General features: G+C 41.7%; 1 protein-coding gene across 1 annotated transcript in view; it reads right to left on the minus strand.

Annotated features, from left to right (window-relative positions):
* LOC141166476 (ras and EF-hand domain-containing protein-like) overlaps positions 1 to 22,171 on the minus strand; it is a 49,360-nt gene that overhangs the window by 21,504 nt on the left and 5,685 nt on the right. The window contains exons 2-5 of the mRNA XM_073653182.1: positions 7,673 to 7,828; positions 6,552 to 6,642; positions 4,893 to 4,988; positions 3,407 to 3,484 (exon numbers count right to left, since the gene is read on the minus strand). Of these exons, the coding sequence (XP_073509283.1) occupies positions 3,407 to 3,484; positions 4,893 to 4,988; positions 6,552 to 6,642; positions 7,673 to 7,828 (421 nt within the window). The remainder of the gene's footprint in view (positions 1 to 3,406; positions 3,485 to 4,892; positions 4,989 to 6,551; positions 6,643 to 7,672; positions 7,829 to 22,171) is intronic.

A 22,171-nucleotide genomic window follows, 5' to 3' on the forward strand; every position in this document is an offset into this window, starting at 1 on the left:
GTGACAGATTCCCTTTAAGGCTACATGCGCACTTTGAGTATTTGATTGTAGAAATTTGTCCATCTCTTGGCAGTAACATCGTGCATAATTTGGTGCGTTTTTTACATGCTTTTTCTAAGAATGATTCGAGCAATTAATGCTTTTAGGAGCTAAATAAAGATATTTGAAAAAAGAAAAGTGGGACATCGCTTTAACCCTTGGATTAAGGTCGGACCTGGGGTGAGTATATTGGGTTAAAGAATGTGTGTCTTATTTCAAATAAAGTGTTTTATTCTCGGTGTATGTTTGTTTAACTCTTTACTTAAAGGTTTAGTAATGAGGGTGTCTGGCTGACACCTTCATTACTAAACCAAGGGCTCAGCGACACCTAATCCCATTACCCATATCCCATTACTCCTTGTCCCATTCAAATATTAAGCTCCATTTCTGGGGCAGCCGAGTGCTGTCATTTTTAGTCTAGGAAGGGGCCATTAGGCCAACATGTTCTCTGGCTATTAATAACAGCTCACAGCTGTTTGGTTAGCCTTTAGGGTACGTTCCCACAATCAGGAATCAGCAGCGCTTTGGACCATATCCCTCACCTGTCTGACATGATGACATAATCCAGAGTATCTCACAAAGATCTGGGTCAGTGCTAGAGCAATCACATCAGCAGTCACTGATTTGCCTGCTCTAGAGGACAGCCGGCTATACATGGACATGGAGTGTAATCACTCCTGTGTCAGTGTATCGCGCCGAGCTGCCGGAAGAGAGGTCACTGGAGTTCAATTACCTGACGAGCTCCGGTGACGTCACTTACGGCACCACCGCTGTGTGAGAAAATTCTCACACAGCGGTGGTGCCTTAAGTGAGGACACCGGAGCTCATCAGGTGATTGAACTCCAGTGACCTCTCTCCCGGTAGCTCAACGCTATACATGCTCCTGTCAGTGTATCACCGCCTTCCAGGTCAGATCGCCGTGGGACACTCAGAATTACGGTGGATAGGTGAGTATATGGTGGTTTATTATTTTTTTATATTTTACAGGCGACATGGGCATGGGGGATTAGGCGTTAAGGTGAGTATATGGTTATATATTATTTTTATGTTAATATTTTAACTTTTTTTTTTTTCCTTTACTGTGAGCACAGACCAAGGCTGATGACATCTATGATCAGCGGCAACTGCTCCTGCTATTATCAGCGATAGCAGCTGTAGGCGGATGGGAGGAGTAGTCTCTCATCAGTCAACGCCTGTGAACCCCGGTCAATTCTTTGTGCATTTTGACCCATTGACTTCAATTGTGTCAAATACGCAGCAAAAATCTGCAGCAAATCTGCAAACATTTTTATACCTGCGTTTTTGCTGGGGATGTGACTGACTCAATTTAAGTCAATGGGTGGAAAAAGCGCAAAATGGCACAAGTAATTGACATGCTGCAGATTTAGACGAACAGCAAATACTACCAGGAAAATTACTGATCATGTGCATAGCATTTCAGGATTGTCATTGACTATGCTGGCACAAGGATTGCCTAGAGTTTTTGGTGCGAAAACGCACCAAAGACGCACAGTGTGCACACAGCCTAAGTGTGTAATGACTGATGTAATCCACTATATGCCTATACAGAGGCATATGTTAGCGGTATATAATAGGAATAGTCAATGTAAATAGATGTGAACTGACCCCAAAGTTAAGTGCACTCATGTACAGTGTAATAGTACGGTGACCAACTTCCAAGATTTTGCAGATTTTGGTAGTTATTGGCATCATTGCAGTGTAAAGCTGTTAGCCAAACAATCATTTAGTCAATAAGTATCTAATGTGTATGATCGGCTGGCAACTAATCCTCTAAGTGCCAGTTTTTTTTTAAAGAAACCTTTCTATTAGGGTTTAATAACGATAAAAGCAGTACGGTCAGCGTTCATTCATCATTTACCCTTGCTCAAAACCACAGTTTAGTGTATTAAAACCCTTAACCCCTTCACCACTTTGCGATTTTCCGTTTTACTTTTTTGCTCCCCTTCTTCCCAGAGCCATAACTTTTTATTTTTTTAGTCAATATGGCAGTGTTAGGGCTTGTTTTTTGCGGGATGTGGATTGTATACAGAGAGAATTTATTCTAACCAGGCAAGTAACCAAGGTAAGGATCACTTCCAGTGAGAAGTTCTAGGACATCAAGCTTACAAGTCAACACTGAACTGAGACAGAAGGTAAAAAGGAATAATAAGCAAGCCATCCGATGAATCACAACCTAACCAAGCCATGTAAAGTTATGTAGGTTACTTACAATGTATGCACACATATGAAAGATCTTTTCATGACTTCCGAGTGCGAATCGCAAAGTAAATAATACACGTACTGAAGCATGTACAGGGTAAATAAAGGGAACCTGCCTTGTGTGGTACAGTTCACCGGTCACAGCCCTGATACTTAAGATAAGAGACAGCTGCCTTATATAAGACACTGCACACCGTGTATGTGCACTTAGCGGAAAGTATACATCTGGAGGTTTTCCCAGTGTAAATTTAGCATTCCCATAAGCTGTCATATACCAGACTGCACCTGCATATAATTTGCTTAAATCGTAACCATGTTTTTAATTTTTAATAAAACAATAGTACATGTGACAATAAGCAACTTTGTCACATATCTTATCAGAAAAAAGCTGCTCCTCCAGGACTGGTCATTCATTCTCAAAATTATCAATTCACTGGTAAAATCTGTATTTAGTGGAGACAGATTGTTACATTACTGAGATAAGAGATGACAGTTGGTGCTGATAACATTCTATGTAGAGAGGAGGGGGGGTGAGAAGGGAGGAGCTACAGGCAGAGCTCCTCCCCCTCCCGTCTACATAGAATCCTATCAGCACTAACTGCCATTTCCTATCTCAGTAATGTAACATTCTGTCTTCACTGAATACAGATTTTACCCATGAATTGATCATTTTGAGAATTATCGATCAGTCCTGGAGGAGAAAGAAGCAGATTTCTGATAACATATGTATTATAAAGTTGCTTATTTTCACATGTCCCATTGATTTAGGAAAAAAAATTAAAACAACTTTTGCCCCAGCAAAAAAAAGTTTGAGGTATACTTTTTTTATGTTGCAATGACTATGTTGGATGGATGCCTAGGTATCCACCCTGACTGCGGCCACTGTTTATGTGAACGACAGTGGTCACAAATACAGAAGGCACTTCTGGTGGGTCAGAGTCTGAATCCAATTAATGGTTTCCTATTAATTCAGCCTGTGAATATGTATAAAAATTATTTTAACAATTATCCAGAGTCATGCCCTAAGGAAAATATTAAAAATTTAATACAGATGCTGGGAATAGGGACAATGTGACTGCCAACAATATTCACATTATGTAAGCCTCGGGCATTGCTTAATGTAAGTCAACCATTAGGACTTGCTTACCTGAGAAAGGTCATAGATTTGTTTTTTAAGCTTCGTACTCTCCTCTCTGGTTTCTTGGGCTTTCTGTTCATCATTGTGCTTCAGATCAAAAATACAAAAAAATAGAGTTAGTAAAAATATAGTTATGCTACAAAAATTACATCTAAACTTAAAATGCATAGTAAAATAGCTGTATGGTAGTAAATCAAACCTGGGCAGTGACACATCCAGCCCTTCTGGCTGTTCGAATCCGGCCCGTGGACCAAGACAGCTGAGGGGCTGGAAACCAGTGTCCCATGGGCCGCACCGTGCCCTCCCCCCCACCTGCTCGCCAGCCGCCTGCTGTCTCCTAACTCTCCATCACTGCATTGGTGGAGGAGGGGCCGGAGCCTTCCTCCACCAATGAGCGTGTTAAGCAGCTGATGCGATGATGTCATTTCATCACGTCAGTGCACAGCAGACAGCAGTAGAGGCAGAGTGGTGGCCTGGGGCGCTCACGCTGTACACGGAGCAGGCTGTGCGGGGGGCTCGCGCTGTATACGGAGCAGGCTGTGCGTGGGGGCTCGCGCTGTATACGGGGCAGGCTGTGCCCGGGGCTCGTACTGTACACGGGGCAGGCTGTGCGGGGGCTGGCTCACACGATATAAAGAAGGGTCTGTATTCAGGTTCAAGCGATATATAGGGAGATGTCAGCATACATAATTCAGCTCAATATTAAAGTTATGCAATTAATTAGTAATGATAATAATCTCATTAATATATTCATATTAATATGGAGCAGAATTAATTTCAGCCTACTGGTTCGGCCCTCCACAACAGTCACGGTCTCTCATGTGGCCCCACGGGAAAATGAATTGCCCACCCCTGTAGTAAATATACGTTCTCCTGTGACAGTCTCTAGCACAAGAACTGCCAATCACATAAGAGCAGCTCTCACATGTATCATGGGACAGTGGGAGATGCACTTTCGATGTAAGGGGAACCAAAGAATTTTAGGATCACTGTGCTATTATAGGGAAAAATGCAGCAGAACTCTTTAAGAGGCAAGGCGGGTTATATTTCTGTTTCTAACCGAAATGAAGTCCACACAACAACATGAAGTTGAAACTTTGCATAAAAGACTGATAAAGATTTGAATTTCTTTTTAAAGAGGTTCTGCAGCAGCTGAGTTATTTACAATAAATAAAACATTATGTAGACGTTATCTGGGAGTTATGTGACTAACTGTAACCCTAACACTAAGATATTACCACATATTCTCACTCTGCTTTTAGTTGCTGGGCTTTGTGGCTCAGCACAAGACCACAACTATTAAACCTCTAAATAAGGTTCATCTTTCTTTAGCTGGGATGTCTGAAGGCCACTTATCAAAGGTCTATGCACTGTGACATGATTCTCATATTTCTCGGCATGTGATGGAATGGGATGGGGTCAGGACCAGCTGTAACCAATACACAGTATATATAATATATACATGCAATTAACTATCCTGGGAGGAGAAGCCTACCTTTGCCATCCGGGTGACCCTGGCATGCAGGTCTGATATTTCATTCTGGTGTCTTCTTTGCATCTCCTGAACTGTAGCTTCAAGTCTCTGCTCCTCCTGAGACAATACATAGAATTTCAGGGCAGCGTTTAATACAAGGAAGTAATGGCACATTAACATTACATTAAGTTCAGCTCTTTATCAAATGCCGTATACCATAGCAGAACACTCCAGTCTTATCACTACAATGTTGTGTATTTAACCTACAAAAGCCATGTGATCAGTTAGGAAATTATAGGTTTAATAGAAACACCTCAGCTATGCATTGTATACAGGCCAATTACAGCATGGCAAATCCAAAACGCAGAGAATGTGCCCTGCCTGATCCAAGTCATCATTCCCTGGGAGTTGCCACTTATTCATTAACACAACAAATAATAAAAAAAAATGAACTCACTGATTAAATTTACCATACGGCGTCACTACCTGGACAACTCCTTTAAATGAAGTAGTCCCCCTTATTCATTTATTTTACTAACTTATATAGTGCCATTAATTTCCCCAGCACTTTACTGACACCATTGGGGCTCACAATGTGAACTCCCTAATGCCTTTGGAGTGTGGGAGGAAGCCCACGCAAACATGGGGAGAACATGCTCTTTGCAAATGTTGTCAAAGGTGGGTTTTGAGCCCAGTCCTGCAAGGCTACAGTGCTAAACACTGAGCCACTGTGCTGCCCATAAAAAAAAAGCAGGGCTCCCATGACAATGTCATGCAAGCCCCAGGATACCCAGCAACAACATCGCAGGAACGGCTCTGGTACAGGAAGTGAATATATTATTTTTATTTTAAAAGTAGGACCACTTTGTTTAAAAAGAGGGTGTCCAGGGAGTGGGCAAGCCTCAACTAACTCATTAAAGAGATTGTCTGGTGAAAACAAGTTATATCCTATCCATAGGATGGGTAATAAATTATTGATCGGTGAGGTCCAACAATATTTATCCCCAATAGAATGCAGTGACAATACGCATTTGCAACCTGCACTTTGTTCATTCATTCTCTATGGGGCTGTCGAGAGCTGCGCTTGGCTTTTTCCCCCAGCACCATAGAGAATGAATTGTATTGACTGTCAAATTTTTTATTTTTTTTTTCTTCCCCTCTTTACAGCCTTTACCATACAGGTTGATTAGTATTAGATTTTGATAGGTTAGGCTTGTAAGGATGGGACAATGTCAAATATGTAAATTTGATTTCTTTATTTTTAAAAAATATATATTTTTTATGTATTTAAAAATTAAACAAAAATGTAAAAATATTTTTCATTTAAGTTTTTAGTCCCTCTTGGCACTTGCACCTTCAATTGTGGATTGCTTGTTTTATATACTGCAATACTACCTTTTTTTTTGTGGCTCGGCTTCACAAGAGGACTAAGATGACAAGCACACTGCTTGGCCCCTCAGGGAACCCATAGGAGCAGGTATGTTGGCATCATTTAAATGACTGACAGCGGCACTTTGGGGGTGGGGGAGTGGACATAAACCTGTTTAACCATTTAATACACAGATTCATTTTATGTACTTCACTGTGATTCTGATTGTATTACAGAAATGATATCAATGTGAATCATGCCACAAAACAAACAAGACTTCATGCAGGATTCTTTGTTCGGGTCTGTCTTACCTGTTCACGAATCTGACTTTCTACTTTAACTAAATGATGCTGCAAATCTTCTTCCAGCTCCGCCATCTGTAGGGCTGTTGTCTCCTCAGTCCTACAACATTTATGAACATTGCTTAGAACTTAGACAATATATGACTGCATCACACGATGACAAAGAGCCAGGAAAAGTACTACGTGTTATATTGCACAGAGCGCACACTTTGGCCCACATTTATGTAGAATGATGTATCCATTACTCTAGTCTGAGGGATTTGTGCCAAATTTATTAAAAGGTGCATACCTCCGAAAAACAAACAACGAGAATCTACAAGCAAAAAAAAACAAAAAAAACAGCACTTGGCCGACGGTGGTTTACCTGGATAAGGAGTGGGCATCAACCTTTAGATAGATGTATAAAAGCTAAAGCCAAAAAGAGTCAGAAATTTGGGTGCAAATCTATGCCTACTTGTAGGTAGATTTAATTTAGTGGCTTGAGTACAGTCCAAAATTTGCCACATTTATTAAAAGGTGTTTTTGGTGCAATTCAAAAATGGTTTTATTTTTTTCTAAAAGTCTGGAGTGTGACACACAATCTTAATAAATCTGTCAATTGTCTCCCTGAAGACCACGCACTCATTTCTCATAATTTTTCAGATTTGGCGAATTATGAAAGAAGAAGTCGATGTGGGCAAGTTTCTCCTGGAGTTGTGGAAAGCAGACTAATAAATCTCTGCGTACTCATATTGTTCTGGATCATGTGTGGTCCCGCAGGACAGATGCAACAGACTTCAGCTTGAGATATCATAATCCCTTCCTTCTCCAGTTTCCACAATGACTTCAAGGATGGACGCTTGCCGATTTGCATTGTTTTGTTAACAATTTTTCATTAAAATTGAAGAGGAAAAAAATACACTTTTCAATTAAACAACACAGTAAGGCTTAATACGGCGGTAGAGTGTTCCCAAGGGAGCAGTGTGCCCCCGTGTCCTGTTTTCATGCTGTGGACATTACATCCTGTACTCGGGGCCTCACTGTGTCCTATTGTCAGATTCCCCCTGCAAAGCCAATCTTATAGCCATGGTTACTGAGACAGAAAACCGAGGTTACTATGCTGATGCCAGATACAGGGTTTAGACACAAACCTTTTTAGAATGGACTCCAGTTTTTCAGTGTTTAGCCGCTGAGCACGGAAGTCATAAGACATGTTCTCAAGCAGTTTTTCATATTGCTCAAGGAGGCCGGGTACAGACACCCCCTGAATGTCCTGGTGTAAGCTCCATAGCTGCTCTCTGGTCTCTCTGCAAAGCAAACAAATGGATTTAGCTTAACAAGAAGTACTAAACCTGCCTCTTATAACGGAGAATCAGGAGTTACAGCGCGTCGTCTTAAGAAGAAAAACAGGAGATAAATTAGTAGAAATGGCACAAAAAGGTTTCTCCATTGTCCTGTATGTAACATTTATTTCAGTTATCAAAATTGTAAAACCGGTTTTCTTCCTCGTAAGTTTACAAAAGCTCAGATTCACAATATGCTCACAGACTTTCAGCTCTATCTGGGGAAGATCTAGAAAGTACAGGTGCATCTCACTAAATTAGAATATCATCAAAAAGTTCATTTATTTCAGTTGTTCAATACAAAAAGTGAAACTCATATATCATATAGAGTCATTACACACAGAGTGATCTATTTCAAGTGTTTATTTCTGTTAATGTTGATGATTATGGCTTACAGCCAATGAAGACACAAAAGTCATTATCTCAGTAAATTAGAATACTTTATAACAACAGCTTGAAAAAGGTTTTAAAATCCAAAATGTTGGCCTACTGAAATGTATGTTCAGTAAATGCCCTCAATACTTGGTCGGGGCTTCTTTTGCATCAGTTACTGCATCAATGCGGCGTGGCATGGAGGCGATCAGCCTGTGGCACTGCTGAGGTGTTATGGAAGCCCAGGTTGCTTTGATAGCAGTCTTCAGCTTGTCTGCATTGTTGGGTCTGGTGTCTCATCTTCCTCTTGACAATACCTCATAGATTCTCTAGGGGGTTAAGGTCAGGAGAGTTTTCTGGCCAATCAAGCACAGTGATACTGTTGTTTTTAAACCAGGTATTGGTACTTTTGGCAGTGTGGGCAGGGGCCAAGTCCTGCTGCAGAATGAAATTTCCATCCCCAAAAAGCTTGTCGGCAGAGGGAAGCATGAAGTGCTCTAAAATTTCCTGTTGGACGGCTGCGCTGACTTTGGTCTTGATAAAACACAGTGGACCTACACCAGCAGATGACATGGCTTCCCAAACCATCACTGATTGTGGAAACTTCACACTAGACCTCAAGCAGCTTGGATTGTGGCCTCTCCACTCTTCCTCCAGACTCTGGGACCTTGATTTCTAAATGAAAATTGGAACTCTGGGATCTTGTGGAGTGTGTCAATGACTGCCTTCTGGTCATCTGTCAAGTCAGCAGTCTTCCCCATGATTGTGGAGCCTACTGAAACAGACTAAGGCACTTTTTTTAAATGCTTAGGAAGCCCTTGCAGGTGTTTTTTGTTAATTATTTTAATTTACTGAGATACTGACTTTTGTGTTTTCATTTGCTGTAAGCCATAATCCTCAACATTAACAGAAATAAACACTTGAAATAGATCACTCTGTTTGTAATGACTATATAATATATGAGTTTCACTTTTTGTGTTGAAGAACTGAACTAAATTAACTTTTTGATGATATTCTAATTTAGTGAGATGCACCTGTAGCTGAACTATTAGAAAACTTTCGAGACATCACGCGGAAATGTCAGAAGTGTTGAGGGTTTGGCAGTTTACACTCTCACTAATCACTAAAACAAAGGGGCAGAATTGCCCTTCTTCAGGACTTAATATATAGTCTGTAGAGTATGTCTAAGGGCTCTTTCACACTTCCGTGTTTCCAGTACATGCGTTGTCCGTTTCCACACGTACTGGAGACACTGACACAAGTAGACCCATTCTAATGAATGGGTCTGTGCACATGTCAAAACACGCTGACATTTCCGTTTTTTACCAGCAGCACGGGCCGCAAAACGTCCCGCACACGTGCACACTGATGACACATGGATGACATCACGGTGTCACCCGTGTGACACGAACCGGCGCCTGGGAATCAGCGGTACAGTTCGCTCATGTCTCTAGGATATATCAAATGTTACTGAAACTGCTATTACTTTTTAACATGCACATACAACAAACAGCAATCAGACAAGTGCTCCTTCAGCTGGCAGCTATTCCTTCTGATACCCGCATACAAATGAACAAAGTGTTTGCCTTAAAACGCATGTGTTTTCAATGGAGGGGGAGGAAAAAGCTGCTGCCACACAACTCTGGAGATGACTTTGCTCTCATATGAGAACAAAACATTGGGCATGATTAAATTCATCATGCCCGATCCTTCTTTGGAAAGTAGAGCCGAGAGGCCCTCACATACATAAGATAATTCTCTAGTCTTGGTGGAGTTGACTTCAGAATGTAGTAGAAGTAGTCCAGCTCAACTGTATAAAATCTTCACCTTTATTTGTATGTGATTAAAACATCTTAACATGCATCATTAGTCCATAGATGGGAACATCTACGCGTTTCTGTTGCAGATTTTATACCATTCAGCTGGATTTTTTTCCATTAAATTCTGGTCGTCATAATCAGTGGCAGTGGCTTTTATTCCGTGCTCCAGAGGGACTACGCACCAGATGGCTTTTTTCCTTTTTCCGAATTCGGGTTTGACTTCACTCTAACGTGTATCGGCATCTTTACATTTCAATGTATTGTCAGGGTGAAGCCCACCTTATTGTAATGTCTCGTATAGCACCGGGTCTTGGACAGCATCTATATATAATGTGAAAGTGTGCACTAGGGATTCTACTTTACACTTACAAGGCATGCACAGAGTAATCGGCTTCCTTTTAGGTTAGGGCTACACGGTGCATTCACTCGATGCCTCTGCTACATCACAGTGCTACAAGAGTGAATAGGATCGTGCAACACTTACACTATTGCAACAAGCTAGTCACAAGAAAATTTAATCAAGACTGATTTTCTGCGACTTGTCGCTGTAGTGTAGCTGTCACAATGCGTCCCCATTCACTTGTATAGTGCTGTGATGTAGCAGCGGCATCAAGCAAACTTTAGTTGCACAAAGTTGCTGTGTTGCCCGAGCCTAAAACTTACACTGGCCGTACAGAACTGCAATATAATAGCTATTCAATACATCAGGTTACTAGTGATAAATGTAAATTAGACATTTCAGGAGCTACCATATCCAGTCCAAAATGTACATGGTCTATAAAACTTCACAAGACCAAGGTGACAAGCCATCTCTATTGTCAAGAATACATTCTGTTCTACACGTGAACAGGGTTTGTAATAATCCATATACCTGCAGTGACGACTCTACTGCATACATTCCTGCAATAGATCTAGTGTCCTGGCCTTGGGCACTATGTGACATTGCTCTGTAATTGCTGGATACCTTGAAGGTTAGTTACACGATCTTCAGCCATGACTATATTAATAGTAGCATCTATTTATACAGGTCTTCTGTGATTTAAGGAATATAAAAATCCCATAGGAAATTAGTCTGTAGGCAGAAAGTGTTAATTGTCAAAATCAGCACGTTGCTTACACGCTGAACGTAGGGTAATAAACCCGGATTATGAGCGTATAAACACTGTAAAAAGACATGACTCTCAGCAGGCCGAGACTGGGAGCGCGAGGAATGTGGGCGATGGCACTTTCCTTTTATCTTCTACAAACAGGTGTAACTCTTAAGACCAGTTTTACACTGCTCCGACACAGTCACAAATACCGACTGACATCTCCAAGACTGTTTGCAGTCTAGGTGGAGAATTAATAATGTGACTCTTCTATGACCCATGACCAAGCCTGATTGGCCCTAGTCCAAAGTCCTCCATCACACAAGACACAGTCACTGTTAAATAACTGCTCGAGTCGCCACTTGGTGCAAGCACAGTGCCCCTTTTTGTACAAGTGTAATGTGCTTACTCTGGCGCATTGATAGTCACATTCTGGGAGATCATAATCTCATGGGACCAATATATCGGCATTACTTTATAAATATAACATGCTTACTGGCAACATTTCTTGTGCCTCAGCGCACTTAGTCTGCCTGATCTCTCTCTAATAAATACCGTATTTTGCGGACCACAAGACGCACCCCAAATTTTGAGGAAGAATAAAGGAAAAACATTTTTTTTTTTTATAAAATGGTGGCATGTCGCATAGCCTGCTTTTACGCAAGTTTACCGGAAAGGCGGCTGCGGTGGAGCGGGGGTCCCAGGAGGCAGGGTTGCTTCTGCAGGAAGGTGGTGGCGGCGGCAGGAGTGGGGCGAAGTGAGGATGCCGGGAGCCCCGGGCTTTCACAAAATGTCGCCTAAGCCCCCGCACTTCACATGGTTTTCAATTTGGTGGACTTCAGGAAAATGGCCGCCGGAGGCAGCACGTGCGCAGATTGAGATCTCAGCACAGAGAAATATGGGGGAGAAATATGCAATGTCACTAGTATGGAGCTGAATTATGATGGTGACTGTATTGCCTTTTCACATCCTTTGCATAAAAGTACGTCATAGAACGTGTCCCGGCATTTGATGCGGGCTCCGGTGACGAACTTGCATCTTTTCAAGCACATGACAGCTGATCTTATTAGCTGTCATCTGCCCCTAACAGCCGCGGGTGGAGTCGCAATCCAACCAAGCCTGTTAACATGTTAAATGCTGCCGTCAATCTCTGATTCTGTCAACGGCATTCAACTCTCGCTTACTAGCGGGTTACAAACCATGCCCATTGGTGCCCCTGTCACATGACTGTTGAGTAGCGATGGGTTGGCATGACATCCGGGGGTCTGCAGGCAGGTGTTCATAGGAGATAATGATTTCTGCTACACATAGCCTAGCTTAAGCCCTGCTATGTGTAACACAGGTGATCGGAGACTTGAAGCAGCAATCATCCAAAGGAGACTATTGAAGCCAGTAAAAAGTAGAAAAAAAGTTAAAAAAAAAAATTCTAAAGATTTGAAATCACCCCCCTTTTGCCCCATTCAAAATAAAACAAAAATAATATATATATAAATATAAATATAAATATATATATATATATATATATATATATATATATATATATATATATATATATATATATATATATATATAATACACATTTGGTATCGCTGCGTTCAGAAATGTCCTATCAAAATATAGTTAAATTAATCCGATTGGTAAACAGCATGGCGAGAAAATAAATCAGAATGCCAGAATTACGTTTTTTTTGGTCGTCACAACATTGCAATAAAATGCAATATGGGGAGGATCAAAACATCGTATCTAACCCAAAATCATATCAATAACATCAGCTCAGCATGCAAGAAATAAGCCCTCACCCAGCCCCAGATCTCGAAAAATGGAGACTCTACAGGTCTTTGAAAATGGTGTTTTTGTTTTTTTCCTTCCTACAAACTTTGGATTTTTTTCATCACTTAAATAAAAAAAAGAAAACTATATATGTTTGGTATCTGTGAACTCGTAATGACCTGGAGAATCATAATGGTAAGTCAGTTTTAGCATTTCGTGAACGTGGTAAAAAAAAAAAAAAAAAACTGTTTGCATTTCTATTTGCAATTTCACCGCATTTGGAATTTTTTTTCTCGTTTTCCAGTACACAATATAGTAAAAATCAAGGGTGTTGTTCAAAAATACAACTTGCCCCACAAAAAAAAGAGCCATATTGATAGGGGGGAAAAAAACAAACAAAAAAAAAAACAACTTATGGCTGTGGGAAGACTGGGAGCAAAAAACGAAGACGCAAAAACGGAAAATCCCAAGGTTGTGAAGAGGTTAAGCAGTCTCCACTACAGAAATAGAAATGCTGGGGGCCTCTGGGCAATTGCCCAGTTTGCACCTCCCCCTTTCCTATAACACCAGCCTTGACTGTAACTACGGCTTAAATTTCAAGCACAGGATACTCCAAAAATCCTGTAAAATCATGCTAGGGCTTATTTTTGGGGAAACAAGGTACTTGTTTTCCCCATCTACCTCAAACCCCTCTAGGGCTCCTATAGAGCCAGAGCTGTCAATCAAGGAAGAGGCGGCAGAGATAGATGGAAGACATGTATGCAGAAGGCGCACTGAACTGTTTGACCGTGTCAAGGTTGCACTTATGTGTTGTTTGAACAATCATTTGACCTGAAGGACTAAGAAAATAAAGGTGATGTTCTCAGAAGTATTAGAGCTCAACGCACCCAGGATGTGGTATTTTCTGCAATTAGAATACTGAAGGTAAAAAAAAAAAAAAGAAAAAAAATCAGTCTCATCAATAATAATGGAGCATGAAAACATATACCACGCTCCTGTATATTGAGCATTTATTCACTTGCATTCCACAGGACTGACAAAAGTAGAATATACTTTAATATATACAGTGACTCGGCCTCCTGGACTAGGTTTACAGGTAAGACAAGAAGGTGAAGTATGTGGTAAAGTATGAGAAGATGTGTGCACTGCCCCATCATCAGGCGGCTATCACAGAGCATCACCCTGCATGCTTAGGGCACTGTAAAGGGATTAGGAATCTAATAAAATATATCAAATGTTTAAACACATTGCCAAAGGAATCAAGTATTTATTAGCGCAATCCTAGACAACTGCATGGAGGTCAAGCCTAAAAACATGTGCAGTACACTCTCACATTAAATGGTACTGTGTGACTGCAACATAATAGTGCATCTGACACATACATACCAGGGCTGTGGAGTCGGTAACTCAAACCTCCAACTCAGACTCCTCAATTTCCATGACTCCGACTCCACGACTCCGACTCCCTCATACATGGCCCATGTTTAAGTGATAAATTTACTGTAGCACAGATTCATCTCAGCTAAAAGTCTAGACCCTTAGATCAGGAATAGGACAGACATTTATAGGACATTTCATAACTTTCCCAAATTATTAGGAAAAAATATTCCCCACAAACTACATTGTACTACTGTACCCAATTTATTATATATTTTAGGAGTTGGAGTCGGTCCATTTTATACCGACTCCGATTCAGACTCCGACTCCACATCCCTGATACATACATACACAGCACATCTCAATTACATTTGAAAGGAAATGAAGACCTAAAGTGGTTCTTCAGCCACATGCAGCACAGAGTACTACTGTAAAATGACACAAAGAATTAAACCCACAGAAACACTAGCACAAGTCCACTTCTGGGAAATGTATTCCTTATGTATGTTTATAATTGTACATATAGAGGACAGCACAGTGGCTCAGTGGTTAGCACTGTTACTTTGCAGCGCTGAGCTTCTGGGTTCAAATCCCACCAAGGACAACATCTGCAAGGAGTTTGTATGTTCTCCCCGTGTTCGCGTGGGTTTCCTCCGGGTTCTCCGGTTTCCTCCCACACTCCAAAGACCTACTGATAGGGAATCTAGATTGTGAGCCCCAATGGGGACAGTGATAATGTCTGTAAAGCGCTGTGGAATTAATGGCGCTATATAAGTGAGTAAAATAAATAAATAGCTACATAAAAGCTTAGGATCTATCATACATGGGATACTTCATGAAGAATAGGGAGACAAAAATATTTTACCATTTCTAATGCATTTGAGAAAATTTTAGATTTGGTAATAAAGGCTCTGGCCCTTTAAGAGGAGCCTGTAGTTAATATTCGACACTCCACTGGCTCACTATTTTAGGCCTCATTCACACATCAGTGTTTAAACACGTACATGATGAAAATGGTAACGGTGTCAATGTTTTGGGTCTGTGTGTGGTCCATGTGCCTGTTTTACCATCAGTGTTTTTCATGAATGGATGGAGAAATAAATACATTACATGCTCACCCTTATTATTGGTATCTCCCAGAGAGAGATTTTGCACTCACTCTGTGAAAGCGAAAGAACACCCCACATCCTTGTAAGGGCTCATTCACACATCAGCCATTTTCTCATAAGAGAAAATTGTCCAGAGTCTCATCAGTGATTTTGATTGTAGTGTCATCAGAGCATAGTCTGAGTTTCATTGATGAGACAAAGGTTCTCCACTTTCTCCTATCAGTCTGTGAAAAATGGGCAGCACATGGATGACATCTGAGTGATGTCTGAATTTTTTCACATACCCATAGACTTTCATTGCAGAGCTTGATCCAACACTCAGATCAATATTGGACATGTCCCGGCGAGTTGGCATGGACTACTTGGTCCACCAAAAAAAAATCTGAAACATGTGAGCAGCCCCATAGACTATGATAGGTATGAATGCTATCCATGAAAAACTGACATGTGGATGAGCAATAATACTAAAGGTAAATTATCCAATATGCTAATGACCAATATTTCAAAAAGTCTGATTATTTAATCGACGATCACTGTTTTTATAAGTAGCTATAGGTCCCCTATAAGATATTTTGTACTGATTTACACAATATATTAGAGCCAAGAGCTGGACTCACAATTCTGCTGACTTCTGAGCTGAAATTTCCCAGCATTTTTTGCTCAGAGAATTTGGCACCACACAGTACAGCATATAGTTAGTAATGGACTGTGTCACACAAACTCAACAGTTATGGGGAAATCTGTGATACGGCATTGACATTGCCCAATCTACTGCTGTTAAATGACCGCTGATTAGCAGCTGATGGAAGGTCATTTAAAGGGGGCCTGAAAAAAGTACCTATCACCAGTCACCTATCACCAGGGACTACCCTTTTCATTTCAGAAAAGAGCGGGCAGCCTCAGACATGAATTTTCTAATTCAAACTCATTAGCAAAAATGTGTAAGTATCCATAATGGACCAGACTTTCTAACAAAATTCAGGTGTGAACTCCCAGGTTGTGGGACCAAACATGCAAATCGAGATCGCACAACTCTGTGGATGTTCTCTCGCTCTTTGCATTAGCCCAGCGCTGCAGTGTATCTTACCAAGATGTTATGAAACAGTAATCGCTCCGATTCTGAGGCAGCTTAGTACAGTATGCAGCAGCGCGTGGTTAGCCCAAAGAGCAGGGGATTAGGAATCCCACAACTTGAAAGTTAGAACCAGAATTTTTCTAGAAAGTTGGGTCTTTCAATGGGACACGTGGACATCTTTTGTTATTTAGACGATTCACTGGTCTGAAGATGCCCACTCTTAAATAAAAAAGGGGCAGCCCCAGACTGGTGATGCACAAGTTAAGAGTGTAGTAAACTAATTGGACAAGCCCTTCTCAAATCAAACAGTGCTCTATGTAAAAGTAAAACTGCATATGAGCAACTTCCATACCAGCACCGTTCATGCGATGTCAACACTCACATGACAATCAGCGGCCATCAAAATCATTGGAGCGGCGCCTCTCCGGAACGCGAGTATATGCTGCTTTTAGTTTACATGTTTCATTTAAGAAGCGGTTGTACAAGTATGGAGAACAGTTTTGCTCAGTGTCAGTATAAGCAGACAATGCCCTCAGCAAATATTAACTTGTGTCACCTGCATATTCTACCCAACTTTATTATTTAATAACAGGGGCAACCTCTGAGGAATAAATATTCGGTATGAACTCCATATATTAAGTACTGTCGCTGTATCAGTTAAAAACACTTCAATATTGTCAAATTTTTAGGTTTCATTTTAATTTTTTTCTTCAGGGGAACCTATCAGTCATGCTGGCCTGCGAGCAGCATGGTTCAAAGACCAGCTCTGTTTCTGCAAACGTGTGTTTCACTCAAACGCTGCAAAGTTTTATTGGAGACATACCTTGCTGGGGACGAGATGACTAGTCACAGAGGCATGCCCCCACAGGCTTCTCCACACTGACAGCTTTCTCCCTATACACAGTGAGCAGGGTGGGGACATACTGTACTTACATGTCCAGTTATTCTAGTCACCTTGTTTCTGACCCCCGCTTTACAATATCCTCTCTCTGAAATGTTGCAGTGTTTCAGAATGAAATATGTACGCTGCAATAACTGAGCCAGTCTCAGATTCGGTGGTTCTGGCAGCATGAATCATGTGACAGGTTCCCTTAAGGGAAAACTGTAATGTGAAAAAAAGCTATTAACCTGCAGATATGGGGTTAATCTGCAAGTTAAAAGCATTTGACACTGTGCGGCACCAGCACTGTCAGCCTCCGCTGACGGGAGGAAATTAACTTTACTCCCCACGATGGCGCTCAGCATTCAGTCATGGGGGTGGCACCGGCAAGGTTTCAGTCACTGCTCTATGTATAGAGTGCGGTGACTAACCTCACTATCAGCTCTGACTGACAGCTAGCCCTAATGCTGATCCTGCTGTCAGTCAGTGCTGGGGGGCGCGGTTACAGCCACTACACTCTATACACAGAGAGGTGTCTATTATGCTATGTGCCCACGATGCAGAAATGCTCCGAATTTTTCCTGAGCATTTCTGCATCTCCCTGGCAGAAAAAACGCATGCGGATTGTACATGCGGATTGTACATGCGTTTTCCTGCCAGGGACATGCGGATGTGAAGCGTTCTTCACATACATTTCTGCATGCGGGTTGTCAAGCGCTTTTCCAAGCGATTTTAGCATCACTTGGAAAGTGCTTGACAACTTGGTCACACTATATAAATCCATGCAAACGGCATGGATTTATATAGTGTGACCGTAAAGAATGGTAAAAAAATAAATCTATACTTGCCTTCCGATGGCCCCCGCAGTCTTGCTTCGCTCCATCCTGGCTTGCCGGCAGCTCGCCGTACACTACACATGACTATGACGTCAGCGCAGGTCCTTCAGTCCATCGCGAGCTGCCGGCAAGTGAAGACAAGGAGACCGCGGGCCATCAGAAGGTAAGTATCATATTTATTTTTTATTTTATTCTTTTTTTACAGGCTCTATGGTACCCGGGTCCGGAGGAGAGTCTCCTCTCCTCTAGACCCGGGTACCATCCGCACATTGAAACGTTTGGATTCTGCATCTACAGATGCAGTGATGCGGAATCCATGCGTTCCAATGAAAGTCAATGGCGGCGAAAACGCAGCACTTCCGCAAAATAATTGGTAGTGCTGCGTTTTTTTCAGCAGTGATAATCCGCAGCGGAAATTTCTGCAGCATGTGCACAGCACATGCGGATTATCATTGGGGAACATGGCAGGCCTTCTACCATGCGTTTTTTAAGTGTTTCTGCAGCGTTTTTGCCGCTGCGGAAACGCTTAAAAAACGCATCGTGGGCACACAGCCTTAGAGTACATAGAGAAATTCAGACTGGTACAAAAGAGACAGAGTATTTTATGTTTTATATTTTTTATATAACCAAAATTAGCAGTAAAGCAAATATAAAAATATTTTTTTATATTTTTCCAATGAATATGGAGGTTTTAACCCCTAATGACACATTTGTGCATTTAGGACAATCAGGTTTTTTTCATTGTGGCATTCCAGGAGCAATAATATTTTTATTTTTTTCATCCAGCCTCTAGCACAATCTGAAAGGCTGTAGTGTATGGCAGACCCATATCGTCATCACAACTCATCGGCACGCTACCATCAAGCTGCAGGCAGTCGATCGCAAGTGCCATGGGCTGACAGAGGGAGTTCTCTCCTTGTGTCAAACTCCTGATGTTCTGCTGTCATGAATGACACTGACATATGAGGGGTTAACTCCATATGGAAAAATACATAAATCTTTATTTAAAATCAAATAGATCGGGCAGAGTACAAATGAACAGCACATGGCAGCTGATCGCAATGGAGCAGACGCTGCACCTTGTGATTAGGAAGATGTACACATCCATCACAGAGCACAAAGTGACAGGTGTTCATGACAGATCTGTAATTATGTGGGGTTAAGGCTATGTGCCCACGATGCAGAAATGCTCAGGATTTTTTCCTGAGCGTTTCTGCATCTCCCTGGCAGAAAAAAAAAAGCATGCGGATTGTACATGCGGATTGTACATGCGTTTTTCCGGCCAGGGACATGGGGATGTGAAGCGTTCTTCACATGTATTTCCGCATGCGGGTTGACAAGCGCTTTCCAAGCGATTAGCATCACTTGGAAAGTGCTTGTGACAACTAGGTCATGCTATATAAATCCATGCAAACGGCATGATGTGTGTGACCCGAGAGAGTGGTTAAAAATAAAAAAATAAACCTAATACTTACCTTCCGATGGCCCCCGAGACTTGCTGCGCTCCTGTGCTGGCTGCCGGCAGATCGCGCTATGCTGTACTGAAAAGACCTGCCGTCACATGACTGTGACGTCAGCGCAGGTCCTTCAGTCCTGCGCGATCTGTCGGCAAGCGAAGAGGAGGAGTCCGGGGGCCGTCGGAAGGTGAATATAATCTTTATTTTTTATTTTATTCTTTTTTTTATGGTACCTTGGTGTGGAAGAGAGTCTCCTGTCCTCCACACTCGGGTACCATCCGCACATTAGAATGTGCCAGTTATGCAAGTACAGATGCAGTCTTGCGGAATTGGCGCGTTCTAATGCAAGTCAATGGCGGCGATTACGCCGCGCTTCCGCAAAATTAATGGACATGCTACGGATTTTTGAGCGCAGCATAAACGCTGCGGAAAAATCTGCAGCATGGGCATTGAAAGTGCGGAATTGCATTGGAGACAATGGGGGAAGGTTTACCAAGCGTTTCCGCTGCGGAAATTCCGCAGCGTAAACGCTTGAAAAACGCATCGTGGGCACACAGCCTTTGGGGTTAAAAATGCCCCTACAACATTGTCTTTTTAAAACACAGTGCAAATGTAATAATGTTACATCTATTGTTTACAACCAGGGATCTAAATATCTCCTGTTCTTGATGTGGTTATCAGTGGATTAAGTTTTTTTCTTCACATTTAAATTTATATACTGCAGAAATCTCTGGAAATATTCATTACAAAGAGGCTGTGACAGAACCATCGGCTATAATGGCATGTATTTATCTGGTCATAATGTATACATTTTAAAGGGTTATACCCATCTCTAGACTTCTTGGCTTCTAGGACCCGGCCACAAAGTTATGAGGACACCGAGAATAGCTGTGCAAATTTGTTTTCGGAACTGCTGTAGAAATGAATGGGAGTTACGGAAACCGTGTGGCAAAGTGAACCATGCTGGTTTTGTGACTCCCGAGCTCCAGAACCAGCGTAACTCATTGTGCTGTTTCCATAAATCTCCCTGTGAGTTACACAATCAGCACCGCTGCGCTCGTCTGTTTTCGCAGCACCAGTGCACCACCTCAGGTGGCCGGGACCTACAAGCAGTTATTCCCATCTCCGCCATCAAAGGCAAAACATAGGAATAACCCATCGAGAGATCCCCGAGAGGATACTATATAATGGGGTGTCACTTATAGGCAGGCTAAGGAAAAATGTACAGCATGGTATACAACGTCTAGTCTAATGTATAATGGCCAGACAGACAACAAAAGATCACTCTCTGGGTCTGAGTCCTAATTAAAAATGTAAACAAAAAGATGTGAACGGGGCTTAAAAATCCCAAATTTGGTGACAATGCTGCAACAAACTGCAGAAAAAAACATCATATGACAATTATTGCCATGTATGAAGTGTCAATCAGGACGTTACATCACACCCTGATAACGAAATGTACTGGCCATTATCTAGACAAGTCGCTAATGGGCATATGAGGGAAGCCTGTGTCCTGCTATAAGGACATAAGTAGGATCAGACTGGCCTACCAAAGATCCCTGCGATGGCCACAGGCACCAAACATCAATTCTCATGAGTTAAAGGGGTTTTCAGGTTTCCTGTCCCTGAGCACAGTTTTTTTTTTTCTTTTAACTTTCTCTTCCTTTCTCAGGTTCAGCGCTGAGTCCTCACCGCTGCAGCAGGTATCTAGTACTGTCTTCAGCGATGATGTCATGTCAACAGCGCTGCAGCCAGTCAGTAGCTCTGAGCAATTTGTGCTGTCAACTTGGGCAGAGCATCTAAGCTCAGTGTTTGGCTGCAATACTGTTGTCAGTGACAGAAACTTGGCGCAGGACCCAGGGAGGGCAAGAAAAGAACGTTTATAAAAAAAAAAAAAAAAGAAAGTCTGCAGCCGGGGACCAGTGCTTTTCCAAAACCCCTTAGTCAATCATAATAGATGAGTAGTCCTGTGTGTACAAGTTGTAAGTGATCCCAACCTGCATATATACCCACTGACCACAGCAGTTAAGCCGTCAGTCTGCTATAAACAAGCTGTGCGGCAGTCGTTTAATAGCCCGTGTTCACATGACGACCAGAACAAATGTTAATACGATCATTCTGTGTGCAGAGAATACCATGGTTATCTGCAGCACTTCTCCAGTTTACACAGGATTGTGTGATGATTTTTAGCCTGCACACACACACACACACACTGAAGCCGCAACATGATATTTTTTTTTTTTTTTTTTTGCTGCGATTTTGGAAAATATTGCGGTACTATTGTGATTGCAGAAAAAAACATGCAAATACCAACTTTTGTGATCCAATCACCAATACGCATCATTGATAATCTGAGGGAACCATGTCTCTATGATATGACGACAGGTATGTGAGTGTAAGAGTTTGCAAACATCTACGTATATAAAGTAGCTGAGATTTTCAGCCAGAAAAGTTGGAGAGTGTCAGGTGTTTTTTCTCACCTAGTATCCGTATGACATATATTTTTAACATCAGCTTTTACAT

Source organism: Phyllobates terribilis, unplaced genomic scaffold (assembly GCF_046119375.1).
Source record: "Phyllobates terribilis strain yellow unplaced genomic scaffold, ASM4611937v1 Scaffold_11__3_contigs__length_659146591, whole genome shotgun sequence".
NCBI lineage: Eukaryota > Metazoa > Chordata > Amphibia > Anura > Dendrobatidae > Phyllobates > Phyllobates terribilis.